At 38.2% G+C, this 14,203-nt stretch overlaps 1 protein-coding gene across 1 annotated transcript; it reads right to left on the bottom strand.

The window, feature by feature from the left end:
* Positions 1 to 4,913: 4,913 nt before the first annotated feature.
* On the bottom strand, positions 4,914 to 10,082 carry LOC145796805 (cellulose synthase-like protein D3). Its single transcript, XM_082881975.1, has 3 exons — positions 9,189 to 10,082; positions 7,111 to 7,918; positions 4,914 to 6,972 (listed from the first exon to the last, which is right to left on the bottom strand). The coding sequence occupies exons 1-3, from the start codon at positions 10,061 to 10,063 to the stop codon at positions 5,215 to 5,217; spliced, it is 3,441 nt and encodes a 1,146-aa protein (XP_082738101.1). The 5' UTR covers positions 10,064 to 10,082; the 3' UTR covers positions 4,914 to 5,214.
* Positions 10,083 to 14,203: the final 4,121 nt, after the last annotated feature.

The raw sequence follows: 14,203 nt of genomic DNA, 5'->3' as shown, positions 1-14,203 counted from the left end.
ATTGGACCCCGGTGTCCCATGCCAAGTTCGAGGTAGAGAAGTTCGATGGAAGCAGCAACTTCGGCATGTGGAGATGCGAAGTTAAGGATATGCTTGTCCAAATGAACCTGCACTTCACTCTGGGAGACAAACCAGATGACCTGGACGAGATAGAATGGGAGAGGGTGAATCTCCTGGCCTGCAGTTCCATCCGACTTTGCCTTGCAAAAGAGGAGAAGTATGCCTTTACAGAATATGATATTGCGAAGAAGCTTTGGAAGGCGCTGGAAGATAAGTTCATGACAAAGAGCATTGAGAACCGGCTCTACTTGAGGAAGAGGTTGTTTCGTTTCGACTACATTAAAGGTATTTCGATGAACGAACACCTAAATAATTTCAACAAAATTATTACGGATTTGAAGAATTTGGATGATGACGTTGGTGATGAAGACAAAGCACTGTTATTGTTAAATTCCTTGCCTGACTCGTATGATCATCTCACTACTACTTTACTGTACGGTAAAGAGAAGATCAAGTATATTGATGTTGCAAACGCCTTGGTGAACAATGAGTTCAGAAGGAAAGATAAGTCTGCAAACAGGGACTCAACATCCGAGGCATTAACAGTCAGAGGCAGAACAAATAACAGAAGAAATACAAGGCGAGGAAAGTCTCGCTCAAAATCTAGGGGGAAACCTTCAGACAAAAGACGTCTTGCAAAAGACGAGTGTGCAGCTTGTCGCAAGAAGGGACATTGGGCAAAAGATTGTCCAAATAAAGACAAGACAGAAGAGAAGGTGAATATTGCACGAGATAGAGATAATGATGAAGGAGGAGCCTTCACAGTTTCATCATATGGCCAGTCGGATGAATGGATAATAGATTCCGGATGTTCATTTCATATGTGTCCTAACAAGCAGTGGTTCTCGAGCTTACGAGAGTTCGATGGAGGAGTTGTGCTGATGGGCAACGACCAAGCTTGCCAGACAAAGGGGATTGGAACAATTAAACTGAAGATCCATGATGGAACAATCAGAATTCTTGAAGATGTACGGTATGTACCAGATCTAACCAAGAATCTCATCTCAGTGGGAGTTTTAGACTCCAAAGGTTACAGAGTAACCATGGAAGGTGGAGTCCTTAAAGTTGTTCGATGAGCATTGGTTGCAATGAAAGGTACTCGACAGGGAAATTTATATTTCCTAGATGGCTCTACAGTCACAGGGAGAGTGGCTGTCTCCACCAGCTCAGAAGATGATGCATCAGACACTTCCAAACTTTGGCACATGCGCCTAGGGCATGTCGGTGAGAAGGCTTTACAAGGGTTGGTAAAGCAAGGCCTGTTGAAAGGCGCCAAGACGGGGAAGCTTGAGTTCTGCGAGCATTGTGTATTGGGCAAGCAAACAAGAATCAAGTTTGGTACTGCAATTCACCGTACCAAAGGGATTCTAGCCTACGTCCACACCGACGTATGGGGTCCTTCCAAGACTGCTTCGTTGGGAGGTAAACACTACTTTGTGTCGTTCATTGATGATTTCTCTAGAAGAGTTTGGATTTATACAATGAAACACAAAGATGAAGTCTTAGACATCTTTCTTACGTGGAAGAAGATGATTGAGACCCAGACAGGCAGACGGATTAAGAAGCTCAGATCTGACAATGGTGGAGAATATACATCAGATCCCTTCTTTGAGGTTTGCCAGAATGCAGGGATAGTAAGACATTTCACAGTTCCTGGAACACCGCAGCAGAATGGAGTTGCAGAACGCATGAACCGCACTTTGGTGGAGAAAGTCCGGTGTATGCTGTCACAGTCTGGATTGAGCAAGGCATTTTGGGGCGAGGCATTGAACTATGCTCGTCATCTTGTCAACAGACTACCTACTACAGCATTAGATGGGAAGACTCCCATGGAGGTATGGTCAGGAGTCCCAGTTACTGATTATGATCAGTTACGTATCTTTGGATGTCCAGCATATTTTCATGTTACAGAATCTAAGTTGGATCCAAGAGCCAAGAAAGCCATCTTCTTGGGCTTCGATGACGGTGTCAAGGGATACAGACTGTGGTGCCCTGAATCAAAGAAAGTTCTCATCAGAAGAGACGTTACCTTTAATGAGTCTGCAATGCTGAAGCAACCAGATCCTCAACAGAATGAGGAAGCATTGAAGAAGTCAGTGCAGGTGGAGTTTGAGACTCCAGCAAAGACTAGTCAGCCAATCAACCATCCTGAAGAAGTCTCAGAGGATAGCTCTGAAGAGAGTTCAGATGAAAATGAAGATCCAGAGGCTCCGCAACAATCAGAACCCATTGCAATCAGGAAAGGAAAAAGGGTTACTAAGCAACCCAGTTGGATGACCGATATGGTAGCCTATGCACTTCCAATCATTGAAGACAATGTTCCGTGCACTTTCAAAGAAGCCGTGCATAATGCAGAAAGTGTCAAATGGAAGGAGGCTATGGATGAAGAGATCGGGTCACTTCACAAGAACCAGACTTGGAAGTTGGTGCAACTTCCAAAAGGCAAGAAAGCAATTGGGTGTAAGTGGGTTTACACCAAGAAGGAAGGCATTCCAGGCAGAGACAACATCAGATTCAAAGCTAGATTGGTAGCTAAAGGCTATGCTCAGAAGGAAGGAATAGACTACAATGAGGTATTCTCACCTGTTGTGAAGCACACGTCTATTCGCATCTTGTTAGCTTTGGTTGCACAGTTTGATCTCGAGCTCGCCCAACTCGACGTCAAAACTGCCTTCTTACATGGAGATCTTGAAGAGGAGATATACATGTCCTAGCCAGATGGTTTCAAAATTGCTGGAAAAGAGAATTGGGCCTGTAAGCTGAACAAATCGTTGTACGGATTGAAGCAATCCCCGAGACAGTGGTACAAGCGATTTGATCGGTTCATGATGGAGACAGAATACACAAGAAGTCAATTTGATCATTGTGTATATTTCCGTAAGCTTCCCGACGGTTCCTTCATCTATTTGCTCTTATATGTAGATGATATGCTGATTGCATCTACGAGCAAGGTGGAGATTGACAAACTCAAGGCACAGTTAGCAAGGGAGTTTGAAATGAAGGATTTGGGAGAAGCAAAGAAAGTTCTTGGCATGGAGATCAAGAGAGACAGGAAGAAGGGCACGGTTTGTCTGACACAAACCCAGTATCTGAAAAAGGTGTTAGACAGATTTGGCATCAATGGGAAAACCAAAGCTGTAAGTACACTATTGGCCCCTCATTTCAAGTTTAGTGCTTCGTTGTCTCCACGCACAGAAGAAGAACGGAAGCATATGGCACAGGTTCCATATGCAAATGCAGTTGGTGCATTAATGTATGCTATGGTTTGTACACGGCCTGACATCTCGCATGCTGTGAGTATGGTAAGCAGGTATATGCATGATCCAGGAAAAGATCACTGGCAGGCAGTGAAATGGATCCTAAGGTACATACATGGCACGGTCAATCTGGGATTGAAGTTCGAGAGAGATAACCGACTCGGGCAGAATTTGGAAGGATATGTCGACTCAGATTATGCTGGTGACTTAGACAAACGCCGGTCAACAACAGGGTATTTATTTACACTTGCTAAAGGGCCGGTAAGTTGGAGGTCAACGCTTCAGTCAACGGTGGCTTTGTCTACTATAGAGGCAGAGTACATGGCAGTGACGGAAGCCTTTAAAGAAGCTATTTGGCTACATGGGTTGATTGAAGACTTGGGAATTGTTCAGAAGCACGTTGAGGTGTTTTGTGACAGTCAGAGTGCCATTTGTTTGGCAAAGAACCAGGTTCATCATGCCCGCACCAAGCACATTGATGTCCGTTTCCATTTCATCCGAGAAATTGTGAATGAAGGGGATATTCTGCTTCAAAAGATTGGTACTGCAGATAATCCGACCGATATGCTCACAAAGGTAGTTTCTGGGATCAAGTTCCAACATTGTTTGGACTTGGTCAACATCTCTCGGAACTGAGCACCTTCGGGTGCATGGCAGTGTTGATCGATCACTATGTTGGATAAGAGAATCCTCGCCAAGGTGGAGATTTGTTGAAAATTGGCTACAGATTCTTGCCAAACCATGGAAAGTGGCAGCCAGCTACATGGTGGGGAAACCATGAGGCCATGTGAGTTGGCCATGAGGCCATGAGAAGCCATGTGAAGCTTCAATCTGTAAAGCCACCGAAAGCACAAAAATGGGCTGGCAGCCAGCTCATTTCAAAGGGTGCCTCTTGCATTTGTAATCTCTATAAATAGAGAAGCTAAGGAGAGTTGAATACACAGCTGAGATAGCAGAGAGCAAAGAGAGAGAGAGAATTAGAGAGAGTGTTGTAATTCTTACCATCTTATTCAATATAGTGAATCCGCTGCCCGTGGACGTAGGCGACTTGCCGAACCACGTTAAATCTTGTGTGTTATTGCTTGTTTGAGTTCCCTGGTGTGCCCCCGATCCTCAACACATGTGAGGTATGGTTTGATGGTCTTGGTGAGAATGATTGAGGTATGCTTGAACATGTTAGCTGGCTCCGCGAATTGAGGTTATAGCTTGAACATGCTTCTCTGCTGCTCCAACTAACTTGGTTCATATTTCCTGCATGAGTAAGAGTTTGGAAAATTATATTTACTTACTTGGGATTAGTCAGGGGATGCTACAGATGCCCTCGTGGGCAAGAAAACAACTCAATTCTTATCTTGAACCTACATTAACATAAATTTCAGTCCTACATTTATTATTAAATCTGGTTTTTCCCATGAAAAAAATGTGTGTGTTATTCAACATACAACAACACCAATAATTGAGTTGGTAATACATTTCCATACAAAAAGGAAAAGAAAGAAAAATTTAACTGAAATTTGATAATTCAGCTCACAGTTCTCAAGATAGAAGATGAACTACGAAGGATTCAACTAGTTTACAAGATCACCTCTGCAAATCTCAAAAATAATGGCACAAAAGTGCAACTCCAAATTCTCCATGTAAGATAGTATTGTTCAAATGATTATACATATCAGACATCATAAAAAATAAATAAATAAATTGCCACTAAAACCATTATCCAAAATTTCTAGTCCAATCCTCTTGCTCAAATTGCTGAAAACATTAGATAAAATTGAAGTAAAACAATAAGTATAAGAAAAGAAACATCTCTACAGCCTTCAACGGCGTAGTCAAATTGTTGAAAAAAATAATTAAATTAAGGAATATTGTTAACTGGTTTACTAAGAAATATGACTTATCAGGGGAACTGGAATGAGCCACCAATCTGGGTTGTTCCTGCTGGGGGATTGATTGCCACCCAAAGGAGAGATATGATGATTGCAATAAGTCCTGACCAAACAAAAACAATGGTGGGTGTCCTCCCTCTTCTTCCCATAAGCCCTTTTGCAAAGGGGTAGAGATGTGCCAAAACCCAAAAACTAAAGAAAACACCACCTAGCAAGCGGCTCCATTGTGGTATAGTGCTATAAATTGTTCGACTAACCCCAACCGCTATTGCAATCAAGTTCGTCATCATAATTGTGATGGGAGGAATCATAAGGGACGTCCATTTGACAATGTAGAGATCAGCAAACTCATCGTTTTCATCATCACCAGCTGATTTCGATGTCAAAGTGAAGGAGATTTCAATTCCTCCAACAACCTTTAGTAGCCCTTGAATCACTGCAGCCAAGTGGGCACTAGTTCCACCAATCAACCAAAATTGTTCGTTCCTCCACCACTCTTCTAGCTCAATGCCTGACCACTTGATCTCAAGAACAGCAAGCATACAGAGTGTAACAGTGATGACAAGGAGATAGACAAGGAAAGTCACATTGAGGGTTTGGACGATAAATTGGCCAGAAAAGAGGGACAGTGCAGGGAGAAAGCAATAGACAATCAGGAAAATGGAGGTAAAGGGGTAGATTCCAACATTGAGGTATGCCATCCTCTGCAAAACCTTCATTTTTGAGCTCGCGAAGAGGGCATTGTTGCGGGAGAAGAATATCTCAACTGAGCCGGTAGCCCAGCGTAGGACCTGATGGAGCCTATCCGTGAGATTGATTGGGGCAGTCCCACGAAAAGCATCCCTCTTGGTCACACAGTAAACTGATTTCCATCCCCTATTGTGCATCCTATACCCTGTGACCACATCTTCAGTAACAGACCCATAAATCCATCCAACACGCTGTCCCCACTCGGTCTTATCCTCGTACCAGCATGAGATGACGCTGATTGCCTCTGCCACAGTTGATGCATCAAGAAGTTCTCGGGGAATGGTCAGAGCACCAGGAGGCCGTCCATTCTTCACAGCTGGATGATCTGCAAGGGGACGGCCTTGGAACTCAGCCACAGGGATTGAATCGATGAGGAAAGTTGAGTTTCCAAACTTCTTAGGAGCTAGGGAAAGGTTCATCTCTTCATCATCTGAATCACCCATTCTCAGGGATCGGTTCTCTTCTGGGGTGGTTGCAACTGCTGAATGCTTTCTACGACCAGGTAAGCAGCAACTGCAGCAACCAGGTTGGTGTTCTTTTGATCGAGGTGGGTCAAAGCCGTAAAGGGCTATCCTTCGAAAGAGGCATCCAGTTCCAACATAAACTGGACCTTGAAGTCCATCAAGGGCTCTCATGTTGCCATCAAAGAAGACTGTGTTGTGATTGGCATATCGATCGTTAGGGTCAATACCCTCAAACCTCTGAGGGAACTGGACATAGCAAATGCGATCCCCGCCTCTATCCATCATAAAACACATGCCTTCTCTCAGAGCCTGGGAGTTGTAGATGTAGTGGTCACAATCAAGATTGAGAATAAAGGGACCATTAGACATAATTGCAGAGGCTCGAACCAGGGCATTCATGGCCCCTGCTTTCTTGTTGTGATCATAGCCAGGACGCTTCTCACGGGAAACATAAACAAGCATTGGAAGACGGATATCAACATCACTCAGGTCAATTAGCCGGGCATCATCTACTGTGCCCTGTAGCGGTTCATCGCTAGGAGGTTTCAACATCACCTGCATCATTTAAGAAGGCCATGTTTAGCTTTGTTTCCCTTCTTTTAGATCCTAGTGCTTTATTAAGTTTTGACAATATTCACATATGTTTCTTAACAGAATTAATGGTTAATATTATGTCAACTAATCAAACAATACCTGTATTATTCCAGCATGATCACCTTTAGAGTGCTCTGGTGCAGGATTCAACCAAGTCCCAGGCCAATGGGTTCCGTCAGCCATCCATGTAGCTTTCAAGATCTTCACACTCTCCACAGGTTCATCATCTGTCTTCTGTCTCTGTTGCTTCAAGGCCTTTATTTCCTCTCGAGCATGATAGGCATCAGAACGACGACGGATAGAGTCGGGAAGGCCATTGATGCGAACCTTGAACTCATCATACTCACGTTTTACCCGTCTACGATCCTTGACAAAGTCAGTCTTCACCTTGTTCTTATAGGGATCCTTCTTCAAATTGAAATAAGATTCTGGATTCCTAGGCTCAATGTCATGTTTACGGCAAAATGGAATCCATATATTAGCAAAACTTGCAGCTTCTGCCATGGCTTCAAAGGTTAAAAGTGCACCTCCATCATCAGAAACATAGCAAGAAAGTTTTTCAACAGGATATTCAGCAGCTAGAATAGATAAGATGGTATTTGCTGTGACAAGTGGGGGTTCCTTCTCTGGATCTGCAGTAGAGACAAAAATATCTATGCCTGGAAGATCAGATTTCCCAGTGGGGTTGTTGGGACTAGGCATTTCAAACTTCTCTTTTAAGACATTAAGATCTGTAGCACGGTTCACAGGGCAGAGCTTTGGCAGTTGATCAAGAATCCAAGAAAAGGCAAACCATATTTCGCAAACCACAGACATTCCCCAGAGCCAGATTGCATCATTGTTTGGGTGGTTGACCCTCCAAGCCAAGAAAAGCCCAAGCACAACCATACGAATGAAAATCAGAAGCCTGAGAGCATTTATGCAACAGACAGACAGAAGAATGCATTAGCATGCATCACATAAAGAGACCATGCGCAACAATATGTGAAATCAAACAAACTGGGAAGTAGTCAACAACACCAGTGACCACACAACCAAAACACTTACCAGCAAAACCTACAACACACACAAACACACACCAAAGTAAATAATTACATTATATGTACAAACTAAAAGGAATATTTATCCAATTCAGTAAACCATTGTCGACCATGCTTGAAGTTATAATCCCAACCCAAGTGCAAACTACTACTTTTTTGGTTGCAGAGCATGGCAGTCATGAAAGTGACAATATACATTTGATCCACTGAAAATCCAATTGTCCTATGAATATGATTTATGATAAACATCTCCCTCTGTAGTCAGTTCAACAACAAGCCAAGATGGATATGCGCATGAATCATATGGCTCAACTGATAATCAATTGGCATGGGCCTCTAGCTGGAATGTAAATGTGCTAAGATGAAGTGGTTTGGTTTTGATTGATTTTCTAGAAATTGAGATTTTTGTTTTTTTTTTTTTGTCTTTTTTTTAATATTTTAAATAATTTTTTTACTTTCTAGACGCACCAAAAAATTAAAATATTTGTGAAATTTTTTTTTAAAAATTCAATAAATACATAAGAATACGAAAATGTACTCAATTTTATATTTTTTTATATTTGATTAATTTTTTAAAGATTTTTTTCATAAATATTATATTTTTTAAGTGTATTTAGGTTACATGCATCTAAAAAATAAAAACTTCCTTAAAATATTAAAAATTTTGACTAAAAACAAAAAAACACAGAAAAATAAAAAATAAAAAACTCAATTTTATAAAAAGTGAGCTCAATTTTCTGAAACCAAAGAAGATTACTTCTTTGCATCATCATCTCCAAAATTACTAGCACAGCATGAGTGAAAGAAATTGACCAAAAACAAACTAGAAAGGTAGAAATTTAATTGATTATGTTATCCAAAATTTATTCACCAAATTAGTTATCTATCCTCATTTATGTTGCAATGTGCATTCTTGGGTGTATTGGTCAGCTCGCTGCCATTCAATCACTACAATGATGTATCAAAATATGGCAAGATGGTGATTTCAAAAACTTGATCATATCAATGGGAAGAATCAAACAGTTTTAGAGTAAACAAAATACTAAGATAAAGCAGTATTCATGTAGGTATCATCATAACAAGTTAGATAAGAATAGTGTATATGAAGGATGAGTGACCATGAATCAAAAAATGTACCGATATGGGCTGATAATGGCAGCCGGTATCTTTAATTTGCGCGTCAGGGGCCTCCAAGGTTTGTTCATTAATTCAGAAGGCTCAACTACATCATCGTCTTTCCCATTCCCTAATCCTCCCCCTCTTGGCCATATAGCATTGCCATACCCATAGGTGCCGCTTGTTTCAAAGATCCACCGATTGTGATCAAATTCTCCAGTCTGGCTCTTCATCAGCACTGACTTTGTTGATTTCATCAATGATAGCCTCCTCTGCATTTTTGACATCTCAGCTGGCGGTGGAAGTGGAAGTGGAAGTGGCCGCCTGTTTTCTACAAATTCATCCATATCCATGGCCTTGTATTGGTCTTTACACCCTGGGCAAATGCCATCTCCAGTTTTAACCGCATCCAAATAGCAATCTCTACATATCTTGAAGTCACATTGGCAGGGGAGAATATCCATACCCCGTTCATCGCTCATCACCTTAGCATCACATCCACGTATCATGCATGAAGATCCTTTTGAACCAGCCATCTGAGGATGATTTGCTTGTGATTCAATCACCTTGTCCATGAGATGAGCTCTCGTAACACTACTGAATCCACCAGTAAAAAGTGAATTGGACACATATTGCTCTTCGACCTTCTGAGAGATCGAATCCATTGGCTGGTTGTCGGGTGTTGGAGGCATGTGTACCGTGTAGTCCATGAAATCATTGCTCCCAAGTTCACTATCAAGGTCATCCCTCGAGTAGTTGACATATCGTCCTGACGAAGTCTTCCGGGCAAATGTCACATTGGGGGGCAGTGGAGGCTTAACATGTTGTTGTGACTCCGGCACATCTGAGTTTGTCGATAGAGACGATCTGCTTGCCACGAAGGGTTTTGATGCCATATCTAAAGTCTTAATACACTAACACCAAACTTATATCTACAAATCCTGAAATTTCCACACCAAAAAAAAAAAAAAATTCAGATTCAATCATCACAAATTTGTCCTTGGATCTTTAATCATATTAGTAAGTACTGACTTGGATCTTGCGATTACAAAAATTGAAACAAGTTTGAGAAATGAAAGAGTTGAAAATAAATCAAACATAGTGAAGTTGTATAAGGAGGAGCAGAATAAATCAAAGCCTTGAAACTCTCAATTTTAAAAATGGGATAAAATTGCATTGAATTTTGAGCACAGATATGATCAGTCGATCTTAAAATTTTGTTAATGTGAAAGGAGTATGACAGAGCAAAGGAATCAAGTCTTATAATAATGTATGTGGTTAGAAGAGCCATGGAAGAAGTGGAAATTGGGTTGAAATTATGGTTGAACAATAGCAGAGAGAGAGAGAGAGAGATTAGATACCTAACAATAAGAAGCAGGGATAGATGGAATCACGATGTTGGAAGCTAGATCAATCAGACACACCCTTCTCTGTCTCTCATTCTTTAACAAATCTCTGAAAAGGTCCACAAGGCCTGAGGGAGGTGGTTTCCTGTAGAGAGAGAGAGAGAGAGAGAGAGAGAGAGAGGAGAAGTAGAGGGCAAAGGTAGAAGCGTAGAGGAAACAAATAGTGGGAAATCTTTTATACTGAGTTTAACAAAGCAATGGTGATACTAACAAAGGCCATGCTGCTGCTGCTGTGTGTGCGTGTATATGATGTTGCTGGTGTGTGTGTGTATATGTCACAGAGATATATATATGTATATATAAAAGGGTGCTTATGGGCTGATCCTAGTATGTATATATATAAAAAAAAAAAAAAATTGAAGTTTCAGACATACTCTACATACAGGCAGGCGATGATGCTTCATTGTCTTCGGATATCCTATCCAATCCGTGTTAATTGCCCCCCTCTATCTCTATCTCCCTCTCCAACAAACGTAAAGGTTTCCCGCTTTATTATTAAACTACTCATATGGAACTGAGATGGTATGCATTTTGTTGAAAATAAATTAAAAAGGATTGGGGTTGTTTGAGATGACCTAGATAAGTATATTTTTTATCTTCTTACGAAAAGATGTGCAGAAAAGTAGAGAGATGATGTGATGGAAAAAAGATAAAAAGATAAAAAGTGTGTACTTATTTAAGATAGCCAAACTTGACCTTAATATCATTTTTCTTATTCTTGTTTGGAAAATGTTTGGTAGCTTAAAATTTTGTAGCTCAAATGGCTCAAATCTGTCAAAACAACGTCGTTTTACACTCAAAATCTGTCAAAACGACGTCGTTTTAAGTTATTTGAGTCATTTGAGCCACAAAATTTTAAACTACCTAACATTGTTGTTCTTGTTTCATGATAGTGACATACACATCCCTTGATTAATATGCTTAGTTCAATAATTAATTTGATTCAACGGCAAAACTTTATCATGAAGGGGCAATTTGGCAACCTAGTTAAAAGTTAGTTTTTAACTTTTAATCCATTTTGAATCAGATCACTCTCACATTTTTTACACACAAAAAGATTAAAAAAAAAAAACTATAAAAAGTAAAAAAAGTAAAAAAATCAGTTTTTAATTAACCAACTTCCCAAATCACTCCAAATATAACTTTTAAAGATTTTACGGTTTTTATTTTTATTTTATAAAGAATTTCAACTTTATAAATGATTTGCATATTCAAAAATACTAAATGATAAAATGAATGGAATAAAATTTCTTAGCCATGTAAAAAATGCACTCGGCTTTTTAGCATGACAATTCACTTATCTCAAAGCATGAGATATTTTTTATTTTTAAATATTTTCTCTTATTTATTTTAAAATTTTAAATCCAATTATGTTTTTAAAAAAAATAATAATTGAATGATTATAAATATTATTTGAGTTTGTAGAGTAGCTTGCTTAGCAAATAATAATAATAACATTGAATGAGAGAATAAAAAGTAAAGAAAATTAGTTAATGATAACAAGTGCTCGTTATGTATTGTTTATTATTAATAAAGGTGTAAAAAGTGTTTTAAAAAATATATAAAAAGATTAAAACATGCATTAATTTTTAGTAAAAATATATTGAATTTAAAATATATATATATATATATATATATTATATTTTTAGGTCTTGTTTGTCATAATTTCAAAAAGTCAAAAAATCACTATTCTATTTAAATTACATCACTTTTTTATTATATCATTTCAAATCTAATCTATACCTAACTTTTATTTTATAAAAAATTAAAAAATATACTTATTTATATCATCTTAAATCATCTTAGTTTATTAACACACGTTGAGGGTTAATGGTGGGCTGGGCACGTCGAAGGAGAGAAATTTCAATGCAATTACTTTTGTGTGATGTGGGCCCCAAAACAAGAAGTGCTCCCACGATCCATGTTGGGGCCAAGCTGTCTCCCCACTAATACACCATATTCATATTCTGACCACCGCCTCACTCACTCACTCACTCACTTGGATTGTATTTGTATCATCATCATCATACTTTTGTGTGATGCGGCTCCGTCTATTTTTAGAGATAGAATGAAAAGAATTAATAGTAAAAGAATTAGTAAAGTTATATTTATTTTTATAGTGATGGAATTAATAAAATTATATTTGTTTTGTTAGCGAAGGAATTGTTAAATTATTTTTTATATAAAATAATAAAACAAATAAAATTATGATTTAACAAAAAATACAAAAATATTAAACTTTAATGTTTTAAAAAAAATGCCCAAGTAAAAAAAATAAAAAAATAAAGAAATTGCATTGATCGGTTGACCGGCAGGACGTCCGACCAAACTTTCGGGCGGACGTCCAATAACACCCAATCCGAACGGACTAGTTTGCTAATACCATCTCTCATTCCAGATTATTAATGCCGTTTGACGAGGCCCATCATAATCCCTTCGAACTACTAATCCGGAGTTCCAAAATCAAAATAAACAAAAATCTTATTCACTGTTTATCTATCACAGTCCAAATTAGACTGTAATAGCGAATAACAAACGGGGCCATATTCATATTCTGACCACCGCCTCACTCACTCACTTGGATTGTATTTCTATCATCATCATCATGCATTTGATTTGTACTAAATAATGGGGGAATTATTTTTTTTTTTTAAATCATAGCAAAATAAATTTTAAATTTTATTAATTTTAATTTAAATTTTTTAATTAGCTTTTAATCTAAACTATTTCTTTATATTTGTTAAATAAAATCATTTTCAATGTACCCAAAAAAAATATTTGTTAAATAAAATAAGCCAAAAATAAGTATTTTAATCATTAAATTCAATGAAAATATATATTTTAGATATTTTATGTATATTTATATTAAGTTTAATAATTCGTTGGTTTTAATTAATAAAAATAGACAAATAATTTATATTAAAAACAAATAAAAAATTTTAAATTTAAATTAATAAAATAAAAAACTCAAGATTATAAGGATCCAATCTTGATTTTTTTTTATAATTATTTTTAAATAATAAATATATAAATAATATATACAATAGTATCGTTGGTGTTGAAGTTGAACTATGGATGCCAATTGCACTTTCCAATCACTTCCCTTTTGCCTACCCAAGGAATACATGTACTGTTGTACACATGGTTCCACGTTAGTTGTGTTGAGGTCCATGGACTCAAAAACAATTAAATAAATAAATAAAATCCTCCACCTTTCCGAAGCTAAAGCTATTTCTTTTGAATGTGTGTGTGTGTGATGATTGTTGTGCTGTGAAAATTAATAATCAAACGTGAGAATGATATAAATATTATGATAAAATAATTATTCTATTTTATTTCATTTTAACAAATCAAACATTGGGGCTTTGAGGAAGGAACAATTATTTGTCTCATGGATCATCCATCAATAACCACATGAGGCGAGCTCATCGTTCTGTGATAGGTTTAGGATTTTTTTTTATTTTAACAAATGATAATAATTCCAGTCTCGATGGCCAGCATGACTAGGAGTGTGCGTTGTCCGGTTCAGACGATTTAAGAATAAAATTACAAATCGAATGGCAGGTTAGCGGATTAGTGAATTGACAAATTGCGGTTTGAGTGATTTTTAGTAGATTGGCGAATTGAAGA

This window comes from Camellia sinensis, chromosome 8, assembly GCF_055761805.1.
Source record: "Camellia sinensis isolate YWXY chromosome 8, ASM5576180v1, whole genome shotgun sequence".
NCBI lineage: Eukaryota > Viridiplantae > Streptophyta > Magnoliopsida > Ericales > Theaceae > Camellia > Camellia sinensis.
Note: the sequence above shows the minus strand (reverse complement) of the source record. Positions and strands in the feature narration are given on the sequence as shown.